The 12,897-nt window shown below is 51.1% G+C and overlaps 1 protein-coding gene across 1 annotated transcript; it reads right to left on the reverse strand.

The window, feature by feature from the left end:
- Positions 1 to 158: 158 nt before the first annotated feature.
- VEGFA (vascular endothelial growth factor A) lies at positions 159 to 9,206 on the reverse strand (the record flags this gene model as incomplete). The annotated part of the gene is made up of 6 exons (XM_009579434.1): positions 159 to 362; positions 2,664 to 2,795; positions 3,925 to 3,996; positions 6,704 to 6,736; positions 7,153 to 7,229; positions 9,010 to 9,206. Coding segments are annotated over 6 exons (533 nt in total), but the record flags the coding sequence as incomplete, so codon positions are not given.
- Positions 9,207 to 12,897: the final 3,691 nt, after the last annotated feature.

Below are 12,897 nucleotides of genomic sequence, written 5' to 3' on the forward strand. Positions count from 1 at the left end.
ATATATACATATATATATATGTATATGCATGTATACACACATATATATGTATGCATGGGAAAACCCATCAAATACACCCCTATAGTCTTCCTGGCTCTGTTATTTAGCAGCATGAAAAGAAAAATAAAGTAAAACAGTTCAAAACCCAAAGGTGAATTCTGTGCGGCGGGGGCCTTGGGGAATGTTCCTTCCGGAGTCCATCGTCCGTACTGAAAGTGCTGTGCTCTACCGATCCTTCATTTTTAGGGTTCATTTGGATTAGTGTTTTGTTTTGTTTTTTTCTGTCCAGGCGAGAAATCAGGCTCCAGAAACAGGGCTGTTCCCCCTTCTTTTCCGCTGCTCACCGTCTCGGTTTTTCACATCTGTCAGAGAGAAGAGGGAAGGAAAAAAAGAGAGGAGGGGTTAATGTTTGTGATGGGAGTGCAAGTAGGAGAGGGAAGGGAAGGGAAGGAAGGGAGGTGGCTAATGTGTTTAAGAGCACATGGTGTTAAGACATGGCATGACGTCACTGGTGGGGTGAAGTGCTGTGCAGATGGGGCAAAACAGCTGAGAATCTCGACCCATGAATGGGTCGATGAATTCTATTCCCCCAGGCTCACCTAGACGGGGCAGGGGGGGATACTGGTACAGGATGAAATTTAGGAGCAGAATCAGAGGCTTCCTCACAGATGAGCTGAGTGTCTTGTTTGCACCCTCTCACACCATGCGCACATAGATGCACACAAACACACAGAAAAACAAGGCTAAGCAACACATGCAGAAAGACACACTCCCTTCAGCTCTCCACCTAGCCTGTTGTTTGGGTTGAAAGCAGTGCAGACAACAAGGCCTCATGCAGGCAAGGAGGTGAAAAGAAAGTGCCTCTCATTCCACTAGCTGCCATGAGCAGGGGTTAGCACCAGAGAACAGCAGCAGCAGCCTGAAGAAGCAGCAGGAGAAATGAGAATTTACCCTCCCCTGTAGGGCCCAATTCTAATTCTACAAGAAAGAGCATAAGGAACTTCAGCTTAACCAGCTTTTTATCTGGAAACAGATAAGCTACCCACTCCTATGACTCCTTCCTATCTTTCTGGCCAACACACCAGCTCTGGAAACCTCCCTTAGTGCCAATTATCCCACCACAAAGAGGGACTAGTAAGAGAAACTAGTAAACTCCTTCTGCCGTGACTTCTTTGGGGTATTGTTTGTTTTTTCTTTGTATTTGTGACTACTTCTCACTCTTCAAACTCTGCAGGGTAATTTCCAGTTATTCTGGAGTTTGGGAACAGGAGCAAAGGGAAAAGGCCAAAGTTAGGTCTGGTCTCACGCTTCAGGGGTTATGCTTGCTAGGAGAAGTTTAACTCCAGAAGCTGCTCTATTCTGGCCCCTCATCAATTACTTTCCCACTGAAATTACAGCACCCCAGAAAATTCCTCTGTATACAGAGCACTTTCCACCACGCTGGCAGTGCCAACGGCTCTCTGGTTTGGGCCAGAGCATTTTCACACCTAAAAGAACCACTTGCTACTTGTAGCAGCCTTAGTCACCTTGCCAATTCCAGGCAGGCAAATGGAGGTAAAAGGATGTCTCCTCTTTCAGCATGTAGCCACAAAGGACCCCAGATCTCTCCCTTCTTCTCTCCCATCCAGCCACTGCCACTGCAATACTCTCTTGACAGGAGGAATCTCCTAGATCTCTGTGAAAGGGGCCTGAGTTCAGAGTCACAGTCAAAGGCTCGTTAGCAACCCTATTTCTATGTCTCTCTCTGGATAGGTAGGATGATCCCACACCAGAGATGCACACGCAGCTGGTGCGAGGCAGGAGACCCCACTGAGTTCACCAATGTGCTCAGTCGATAACCAGGAATCAGTTTCTGCACGTCTATGCCCCAGATGGTGCGTGGCAGAGAGCACTCAGATGACACATGCACAGCATGGGTCTTTGAACAAACACTAATCATACAGTGTCTTTGCGTCTCCCACCTCACACCTAAAATACAGACCTCTGCCTGCCTTCACCTAGAGACAGACTCAATCCTGCTGTATCCCATGTCACAGCCCTGAGAGCAGCCCCTCAAACAACAACTCTGGCCGAGACATGGACAGGGAACTGTGAGCACAGTGCAACAGGACAGGTGCTCTCCCTGGCTTTTAATAACAAAGAGGCAAAGGAGAAATGTGGGGAGAGCCTTGAGGGAGGCTCCTGGCCTGGCTTTCCTCACTCTGCACACAGCAGAATGTCCACAAGCCGCATAAAAAGGGCTTGGAAGACAGGGATGGTCAAATCCTAGTCAGCTAAGGATTCGTCTTTGTCCAACAGTACGCCCAGAGTTGCATACAGATAATGTACAGAGGGCTACAGACCCTCCCCTTGGCTACTTCAGCAACATGAACTCCGTTATCTTGTTTTACAGGAAAGGTACCATAGATACAAACACCCTGTCTCTGGGAGCCGTCCCCATCCAAGTCCTGACAGCACATCTGAAAAGCACAGCCGCCCTTTGACACAGGGGAACTCTGTCCTCATCTCAGTTAGCCCCTCTGCCCTCTGGCCCATGTAGGACAGAGAAAAGAAGCAATCATATAGCACTGGTGCCAGAAGTCAGCAGTAAGCAAGCTCCCCCCTCTTTCTCTTTCTCTCTCTTTCTCTTTGTGTGTTTCTCTTTCATCCTTCAGGACACAAACCTGCAAGTGCGCTCGTTTAACTCAAGCTGCCTCGACTTGCAACGTGAGTCTGTGAATTTGCAGGAACATTTACAGGTCTGGGGATCTTGTACAAACAAGTGCTTTCTCCTCTCTGAGCAAGGCTCACAGTGACTGCAAAAAGGCAAAAGGAAAGATGTCTAAGCTACAGCGCTTCAGCAGAAAGAAAATACACATGCAACACCCTAAACATCAAAGCAATCCCCTTGCCCCCTCCCGCAGCCCCCACGCTGCCCACTGGAGCGTCGCGGGCTGATGGATTTTCCAGCAGCACCCCGGCAGCCCCAGGACAGCACCCCCTTGCATTAGCGTAAAGAGAAAGAAAACAGGCTCTCTGCACAGTATTCACAAATGCTGCATTGGATCCATCGGCACAGGCCAGAGGGAGGAAGAAGGGGAAAGCAAGGATGGGAAGGTGAGAGGTCCCAACCAGCTATTGATGTATCAATGAAAGGAGTTCTCTAAAGTGGGCTATTCGAGTAGAAAGAGGCCAGCGGCTAAACGAGTTAAATACACAGGGTCTCTCCTCCCCTGGAAAGCAGCTGGGCTCCAGCATCATATGCTTACCCCTGCAGCCGGCACTGCCCTCCTTTCTGTAAGCCCCATCCCAACCTTGCCACCGAGGAGTCTCCTATGGAGGGGCCGTGAATTTACAATGCAGAATTCTGTGAACCACCGTGACAGAGGCAGAGCGAAAGAGACAGAGACAGGGAGAGAGAAGCTACCAAATCCAGCAGGGAAGAAAAAAAGAGGGAGAAAGCCCCCCCACTTCCCCAGCACCCCCTCTCCGGCTTCCCACCGTCCCACCTCTCCTCTCCACCTGTGACTCCACCACACACACACGCACACGCGCGCACGCACGCACACACATGCACGGCAGATGCCAGCCTGCCTGTCGCCAGTCGTAGCAGCGAGGGCACAAGACAAGTCGGGGAAAGTGGATGACAGAGTTGCAACCGGAAGGCGTGGAAAAGAGGTGCAGGGCACTCGCCCACCCACCCACACGCTTGTGCCTTGGGAAAATGGTCGCCACTGATGATTAGAGAGAGCCAAGCAAGCTAAAGCCACCTTCCCTGAGATACCCTTAGTGCCAGAGCGGTGCCACCACCAGTGCTGCCCCTGCAGGATCTGCAGCCCACCAGTGACTGGGAGGGGAGGGTGAGATTTGAGTGAGCAGCAAGCAGGCGGATTGGTTTGGGGAGAGGGAGGGAAGAGAGTCTACAAGCAGAGGACACAAACGTACAAGCTGGGTGGTTTGTACCGGCCTTTCTTGCGCTTTCTCTTTTGACCCTTCCCCTTTCCTCGCTTTGATTTTCTGGAAGAAAAAAAAAAAAAAAGAGAAAGGGAGAGAGAGAGAAGGAAAGAAAGGGAGAGAGAGAGAGAAAACGGAAGAAAATGCAAGGAAGAAGAGAAAAAAAATACAGCCATGTGCCTTGCTGGGAGGGGGGAAGCACATGAGGCAGGACTGGAGGGCAAGTCCCAGGGCCGAAGCACAGATCTCCACCTCGCACACACATTCACTGGCCCTCCTGCGCTCCTGCCAGCACCGCAACCAGCCTGCCCACAGCCAAGCCAACGCCAGGGGACTCAGCAGAGACCACCTCCAGCAGGGCTGGATCTGCTGGAGCCTCAGAGGGGCACCTGCACCCTGCAGAGAGGGGCAGTGGGAAAGGGACGGGGGCGAGGGAGAAGGAACAGAAAGCTTCGTGAAAGCATCACGCAACCGCAGTGAGTGCAGACAGCCGTTCCAGGCGACAAGTGCAGGCGCACGCTGACTGACAAGAGGCAACCTGAGCGGAGGGGCTCTCCCCAGGGAAAAGGAAACCGCTCTGACCTGATGTGCTGCCCGGTACCGGGCCTAGGAGGGGGCAGCCGAGCTCTGCTGCAGGGCTGGTGGTAATCCTGCCTTGGGATGGGAGCAAAGGGGGCCTGGCCTCAGCACCCTGCAGACATGGGGAGAGACCTGGTCTGCTACGTGGGAGAGGGCTACCTAGCTTGAAGGCTCTGCTCACCCACCCCACCTCCTGCCTGTGGTCCGGAGGACTTCAGGAGACCTCGCTGGATGTCTGCTAACATCCCCTCTGGCAGCCTCCATCCTGAGCACCAAAGGGGAAAGAGGGAGGCCTGACCTAGTTATGACACCCAGGAGATGACCAGCAGAGCAGCTGTCAGATTTTCCCTCCCTCCCCTCGCCTTCCACACGGATCTGCCAGACAGACGAGTGGACGGAGCCAAGGCACTGACTCTCTTCTGAAAAATTCACCAGTTGCTCCTGACTCTTGGGCAGGAGCTGGGACAGGCAGGGGCTAGGACATGCAGGCCTGGACACTAACCGTGGATCCCTACAGACCAGTGAGAGCACAGGGAGGGAGGGAGGCTGGAGCCTGCGCTGCTCCTTGAGCCACGTTAGCACACGACCAAGGGAGAGACATGCAAGGAGAAGGCCCCAGGCAAAGCACCAGGGCTTGTCAGGCAAGTGAGCCCCAGCACTGTGGCAGTTCAGCAAAGGCTCCCTCGTTCCCTGGCGCAGCCCATCTCAGGAGGGAGCTGTCGAGGGGACATGGGGGGGACAGAAGGGAAAGCACCATAGTTGTTTCTTAGGCCCTGTTCAAGTCGTCTCACTGGAACGAGTGTCAGAGCACCAGCTCGCTCCCAGCCTCTGCCCTACATGTCAGGAGTCACAGGTGAGGGGAAGAAAATCGACCTGAAGGGAGGAGAGGGGCACCAATATAACAGGACTTTCAATCCAGCACAAATCAAAGCACACCAATCTCTCCCATCCCTTCCCTTCCTTCCCCGGGGAGTGCAGAACCAGCAAAGAGCAGGCAAGGTGCTGTTAGAAGAGGGAAGGGAATGCAACGCAGTCTGGGCTGGCTGCTTCACCCACACCCCATCCTCACCAGAGTTCACACAGACCCAACTCTCGCACACCTTCAAACCACAGAGCCACGCAGACCAACCGTCCCCGAAACGGCCCTGCACAGAGAGGAGTGTTGGCTGCACGCAGCCCGATGCAGCCAGGAGCAGATTTCCAGGGGGAGGAGGAGAGGCTGGAAGGCAGCTAGAAATACACAACCACTAGGAGAGGGGTGAAAGAAGTTCTCTCACTCTCCTGCTTGTTCTCTGACTGTTTCAGCCTCATCTCCCAATATTCACCCCCTTCGTCTCCAACTGCGCACCTCTAAATGGCAGAGTCGCTATCCCAGCCATGCGCAGTCCAGCTGACCCTCTCACCCAGAGAGGTCACTCTTTCTTTTCGATGTTGTTCCACGTTTTGTGATCGTGCCTGCAGCTACTGCAGGACGAGAGCTTATTTCTCTACTTTCCACAACCTTTTTACTTTGGGGAGGAAGGAAAGGGAAGGTTTTGCCTTAACCTTCTTCAGGTCACCAGAGCAAATCCATCAGATTGAAAAAAACTCTCATGAAAGCCTCCACCAAGAGCCGGCTAGGACATCCACCTCCCTTTACACCCTCCTGGGCCCCCACCCAACCAAAACCATCATCCCATCCTGCATGGCATCAGTCCTGCCTCCACCAGGCCTCTACTGCCACCTCTCCTTGTAGCCAGCAGAGTTCCTACCCAAGCTGCTGTGAAAGAAGCCAGCAAGTACTCACTCAAGCAGCGAGAAAAAAATTAATAATAAAGAAAGGCAGCGATTTGCAGTAACCAGAAATACCCCAGGAAGAAGGAAGGGAGAATGGGGGCTGCACCTTGAATCCATTCTGGTAGGACACGCACGATGGGACTTCCCTGACTCGGGATAAAGCATTAAGAATGACTGCCAAGGCTGTGGGTCATGCAAGCTCCAGGTCTGGGGTATGAAGGAAGAACCGTCAGATCTGGGTTTCTGAGCCCACCTGGAATGGATTCAGAGTGTTGCCCCATGCATTACCATATGCCATTTCCAAAAACACCTTCTCAAAGTGAGTATCTCCAACCAAAGAAAAGGGCAAGGGGCAGTGGGGAGAGGAAACGCCAACCAACCACCAAAAGAGAAGGAGGAAAGGCTTGTCACTTACTTTTCTTGTTTGTTTTTGACATCTTTCTTTGGTCTGTGGGGGAAGAGAGAACAAAGGCCTCATTAGAAGGGAGCTTACCACATACGCTTCCAGTATTAACCCCAGTTCCCGCCAAGTCCCAGGAAGGACACATGTACAGCTGGCATTGCAGGATGCCCATGGCACAGGTTAAGTGGTCCTTCTCAAAGTGTTTGCTCTCCTGTTGCACCTCGCTGGCAGCCAGTGCCAAAAGACCCCAGGTTGCAGGCTAGCATCCTCCACTTGTGATATCTAGAGATAGAGAGGCCTCCCCAGCAAAGGACTTCTTTTCCCAGGCTCAGCCATTGCACTGCAAACCAACTGAGGAGACCGCAGAAGCCTCTGGACAACAGTCCCAACCCAATGGCAGAAAAAAGGAAAGGCTCAGAATAAGTTTATTGCAAGAGGAACCAGTGCCGCTCCATTCTCACCTGCAGTCACATTTACTGTGCTGTAAGAAGCTCATGTGCGCTATGTGCTGACTCTGATGGGGTTTAATTCTCATGATCTGGAATGAAAGAAACAGAGAGGGTCACTGCCCATTCACTATTTATACTCACAGCTCCAAATCAGCCCGCTGCGCGGCAAAGCATTTGCACCCCAGGTGCTCCTGGGAAGAGCATGGCAGAGTTTGATCTGGCTCTGAGGCCCCATTCTCCCAGTCAGGGAAGGCCTTTGATCCCAGGCAAGCGGCAACATTAGGCTCGTGCCAAAGCTCTGTTTGCTCATGCATGCAAGGTGCCAGCACTGGTGGACTGCCTTGGAGATAGGCATGGGAGAGGGCGTAACACCATGGCAAGGTTCTCACTGCGCCATCCCTGGTCGATGCTAGAGAGACATTAACTGAGCATCCAGCCTGCTCTCACGTAGAGGCATGCTTCAGTCTAATGCAAAGGCCCAAAGCAAAAGCTCCATATCCGAGTCCTTTTCCCTAAGCCACCGCTCCTTCCCAGCTGACATTGCATCTTCTCACTGACTCGACACACAAAATAAACCTGGTGATCTGTGCTTAAAACAGCCCTGCAGAGCCAGACATTGCCCATCTGCCAGCCCCATGTGCCTCCAGGGAAGTTATATCGGAAGCTATGCATGTATTGTCAGTCTCTCAACCCAGAACCTGGCTGGACCACTAGCTCTAACATTTGCACCAGAGATCTGCTCAAGTGCCTCTGACACTTTACAGGCATGTGAGCATACCAGCCAAAAACTGTAATTCAGCAAGGAATGGTAGGAAGAAAACTATCCCTAGCTACAGCATGCTAGTAGGCTCTGGCCCAGGCCGGAGCCTGCAAGTGGAAAAGCAGTATGGGGAACCATGGAAGGGAACAGACAGGTTCTCCACCAGAGTTCAAACACAGCTCAAATGACAAGTAAACAGAGCTTGCTGGTAATCACATAGTCCTGCATGTCTCTCATCCATATAAAAAAGTGATGGCAATATTTACAGTAGCCATTCAAGAGGCTGAGGGACAAAAGTAGGTGAAGGAGCTATGGGATGAAGGTAATGGGCACCAGCACCATTGTGGACACAAGCTGGGATCCAGGCTGGCAGACAAGGGCAGTGACAAAGCCCTCTAACGCAGAGTTTGCATCTTCCCCATGTGCCCAGCCTTTGCTATCACCGCCATCTCTGTCTCTTCCAAGGAATGAATCCAGCAGCCTCCAAACAAAGGAGGAGGACGCCTAGAGGCAGAAAGGCTTTTCCACTTGACACTGAAGCAGTGTGTTTCTTAGAGCCCCTTTCCACCCCTGCTGTGCCAATGTAGCTAATGACCCAAATCCCCTGCTCTGTTGGTAAAGACTGACCTCACATGCCCTCCGGGAGAGAGTACTGACAGGCTTTCCCCTTTTGCACTACTCAGCTGCCTTCAGAGCAACAGCTGTGTGGACCAAACGCAGAGTTAAGGTGGAGCAAGGGCCCAAGGAGTATCTTCTTTGGGGCATCCGAGATAACAGCATCAGAAATGTTCCTTTGCATTCTCTAAGCATGAAGCGTTCCTTTGCATGCTCCTAGCTACCATGTTTGGGCACTTGAGAGGTCAGAGCCAAAAAACAGATTCTCCTCTTAGCCTTGAGTAGAGGTAGGCAACTCATCTTTTAACCCTGCACGATGTAATGCTGGGCACAAGGGTCAGGAGAGAGGTGAGCCCCCCTGATCCGACAATCTCCAGTTCCCTGAGGTAGGCTGCCCTTCCTCTGAATTAGCTGGGAACTAGGACTTGGAATGGCTGTGATGGTTGACTTGCTTCCTCCATCCAAGCATGCCAGCTTGCAAGCTGGGCCCTCACCTCCATCGTGACGTTGTACACATCCACAGGGACACATTCTAGGCCCTCATCGCCGCAGCAACCCGCACATCTCATCAGAGGCACACAGGATGGCTTGAATATGTACTCCACCTCATCAGGGTACTCCTGGAAAATGTCCACCAGGGTCTCAATTGTCCTGCAGAAGCTGCGCTCGTAGACTTCCAGGAATTTGATAACTAAAAGGAGGAATGGAGGGAATAAGTTAACGCAAACTTAGCTCAAGAACGTCTAGTGCTTCGCCCCTTAAAACGAGCCAGACAGTTGCAACACAACTACCCTACGCTCTTCACTAACAGTCTTGCAGGCCTAAGTCCTTTGTCTCTGCCCTACAAACAGACACACAAATCAAGTGGGGAAGAGAAAGAGAATCTCTTCCTACCACTGCTTCAGGGTAGAGGCAAGATAGTCAAGAGAGCCTCGCTATTTGCCTCCCTGGCACCATGATGCATCCCACAGGTGCCTCCTCCCCAAACCCCTTCCCTGCTATCCCCCAAACTCTCGGATATGCTGCCATAAAGCATATTAGCTCAGCCAGAAACCACCTGAGGCTGCTGCAGATGATCTACGGTCTGGATTAAGGCCCTTCACCGGTTTGCCTTTTACCCCCTTTCAGAACAGCCAGTGGATGCCCCAGTGGGTTTTAGAAGGTGAGGGGGTAAGCCGGAAGCATCCTTTCTACAGACCTCTGCGCAGAGACACTTCCAAGAACAAGCAGAGGGTTCTGAACCACGCATCCACGTATCTTCACCCTTCCTGTCAGCTACCTCTTTTTGCTCATGCAGAACATCCACCACAACGGGCCACCTCAGAACCACAACAGCACCTGCCACAAGTCACAGCCTCCGAGTCTCCACACTGACCGCTCTCCCAGACCAAGGAATCAAGCCACCCACTGAAAGATTCAAAGCAAGCCCACAGCACCTCCAGGATTAACTAGACCATATACTTGGCTTCTGAACCACAATGAGGTAGTGTGGGAGGGGGAACAGGGTGGATCTGCCATTATCCCCGGCCTTCCCTCTGAATGAAGCAAACACTAACTGCTTGCGATCTGCGCTGATTTCACAAGCGTTTCTCAATGTTTCCCAGTCTCTTGCCAAAGCTTCGTTTTGCTGCTTGGTCAAGGGTTGGAGAGATCTTAAAGAGATGAGAGATAGGATAGATAAGTACCCACGCACAAAACCCACCTGCTAGCACAGTTCTGCAAACAGTGAGTACCTGGAGCCCTCCAGGCCACCTAGCTCTACCTGCACGCAGGCAAAAGAGGATGTCTCAAATGGAGCAGAGGATAAGAGTACGCACAAAGAGATAGTACCTGCCCAATGCTGTTATGCACTATAATGATCCACCTGTACAGTATGCAGAGCCCTACCAGCACCAAGGTTGATAACTCTGAGTGATAAGCACAAACTGCTTGCATCATGGAAAAAAATGGTCTCCAGTAAGCGTTTCTAAAGTGCCCTGAACTTGTGACAAACTGGCATAAAGGTTACTTTGCCACAAAAATGCAGAAGCTGCAGGGCTTGGAGCTCACAGCCCGCAGTTAATTGTTGGAAGTTAATTCTAGGTCATGCAGAGCTGACAGTGCCACAGTGCTGAGAGCGGGTACAAGAGGGGAGGAGCTTCCTCTTGTTTGAGGGAGTTTGAAGTGTCAGAGAGTGTGAGCAGCTATTAAAAGAGAAAGTGGCTTGTGAAAGGGAAATGTAGCCTGGCAGGCATGGACTGCTTGTTGGTATTCCTCGTCTAGAAGACAGCATGTTTCTGCTCCTTGTCCCTTCCCTTCCTCTTCCCCCCTCCCTTAACTGCAGTATGCCTCCTGTCTGTTCTCCTACCTTGTCTGCAGCTACCTCCTTCTTCCCGTTCCCCTTCGGAGTGACCTTAGTCACCGCCTATGTTCCAACAAGTTGAACAATTTAATATGTGGGAAATTCTGCAGGCACAATGACAGCTACTGAACTGCACTGTTGATTATTCACGCTGTGCCAGCAGAAAGGATCTGGGAACTCTGGCAGTAAAGGCACAGTTATGGATAAAAATGCTTGCAGACCTACGGCGAGGGGAGGGAGGGAAGAAAAGAGGGAGGGAAAGTGGCAGTTACCTGTGCAGATCAAATGCTGCTCACTGCAGTAGTCTGGGACATAAAGAGGCAGAAACCGAAACAGAGTAGAAAACTGAAGTGAAACTGATTCACATCTGCCGTGCTTTCTTAATGTTTGCACTGCGCAAGCAGCTGGATTACACCAGAGAATCCAGACTACAGATTGGCCACAGAACAGCACATTTAACTTCTTTTGCAGAGCCTTTACTTTCCTGGCTGCACCCTGATGACTAGACTTGAGATCTGGGAGACCTGACAGGACCAAATTGTTCACATAAAGAATCCAGGAGTTTTTGCCTTTACTTTAACATATGATGATTTTGCAAAGCCTGAATCAGCCTCTGAAAAAGAAACGGGGAATCTTTCTCCAGCTGCCAGTCAGAACATCCTGTCACGAAAGGCGCGTTGCCTTGATTTCGCTGGACACAGAGCATTCACGCAGAGACTGTGCAATGCTCCACAGTTCATTTGCACAGTTAGCACCCAGACTCCAGTTCGTACTGAGGTACAGTCATCCTCACAGCAAAGCCCTGCCCCTGCTACGGTACCTACACTTATTCCTACGTACCAGGAGTCATATTCCACACTTTGCCGGGCTGATTCAGTCTGTACTCCCTTTCCATTGGTTGTATCGGGGACGGAAGGTCTGTCTTTCATGGGGAAACACAGGAAGGTCACTGAAGGACTAACACCACTTGGCCTGCTCCCTTCCTGCAATTTGGGCTTCAGCCCACGTTAAAAGTTAATCCCGCATTTAACCCACACCCCTACCCTGCAAAACACCTCCAGATTTGAGTCAGAGGTTCTTCTTTGTGAATGGAGGGGGAAGTAAGGTTAAAACCTAGTCAGGGCCCACATTAACTCTTCAGGGCAGACATAGCCACAGCAGGCAGGATTAAGTCCAAATTTGGAGCAGTCGAGTGGGAACATGCTAGACTAGAAAAGGAATAAGTCTATGATCATTTTGCCTCCCCCCCGTCAATGGCTTAGCAGCAATACAGACACACTGTTCTTTTAAAAATAAAAGTGCAGCCACAAGTACTGGTGGTTTCCTTTATTTATACCAGAAAATCTTTTCTCGTGGAACAAACAAAGAGTGTTTGTCTGACTCCTCTACAACTTCCCATGCCACAAAACATGTGGAAGGCTCTCTTGAGCACAAAAGGGTAGGCGCTGAAGCTAAAATTACAGTCTCCAACCAGAGCAAGTCCATCCCAAATAAAAACCTGTCACAGCTCAACATCTCAGAGCAAGTACAAAATGGCCAAAGACACAAAATCACTTTTCACCCCAACCCCAGAGACCCTAAGAGCTTCAGTGGAAGGAACTGCAGGACTGTCCTTGTGGAACAGAGGCACATCATCGTCTCCTCTTCACAGAGGAGAAACTGAGGTACTGAGAGAGGACCTCCAAGGTCATACACCAGGACAGAAGTAGAGCCAGGAAGGTAATGCCAAGACTCCTGATTTCTAGCTCACAGATATATCTGCATCGCAGAACCAGAAATAGCACCAAGGCAATAGCACCAAAGTCTCACCGCTCACATTGCCAGACCAACTTCTCCCACGATACCATCAGCCTTCTTGTGACAGGGAATTAAATTCTGTTTGATTCTTCCCCTTCCCAGGAAGGTAGTCGGACACAGAAAATGACACAGATGAGGACACTAGCTCTTTTCTACCAACAGCAGAGGACTGGTTACCAAAATAAGCCTCACAGCAGGCTCCATCTTGATCCCTCTGGAGTCACTGAACCTTCTTCTGTTGACT

The sequence above is a fragment of the Fulmarus glacialis genome, unplaced genomic scaffold (assembly GCF_000690835.1).
Source record: "Fulmarus glacialis isolate BGI_N327 unplaced genomic scaffold, ASM69083v1 scaffold34586, whole genome shotgun sequence".
NCBI lineage: Eukaryota > Metazoa > Chordata > Aves > Procellariiformes > Procellariidae > Fulmarus > Fulmarus glacialis.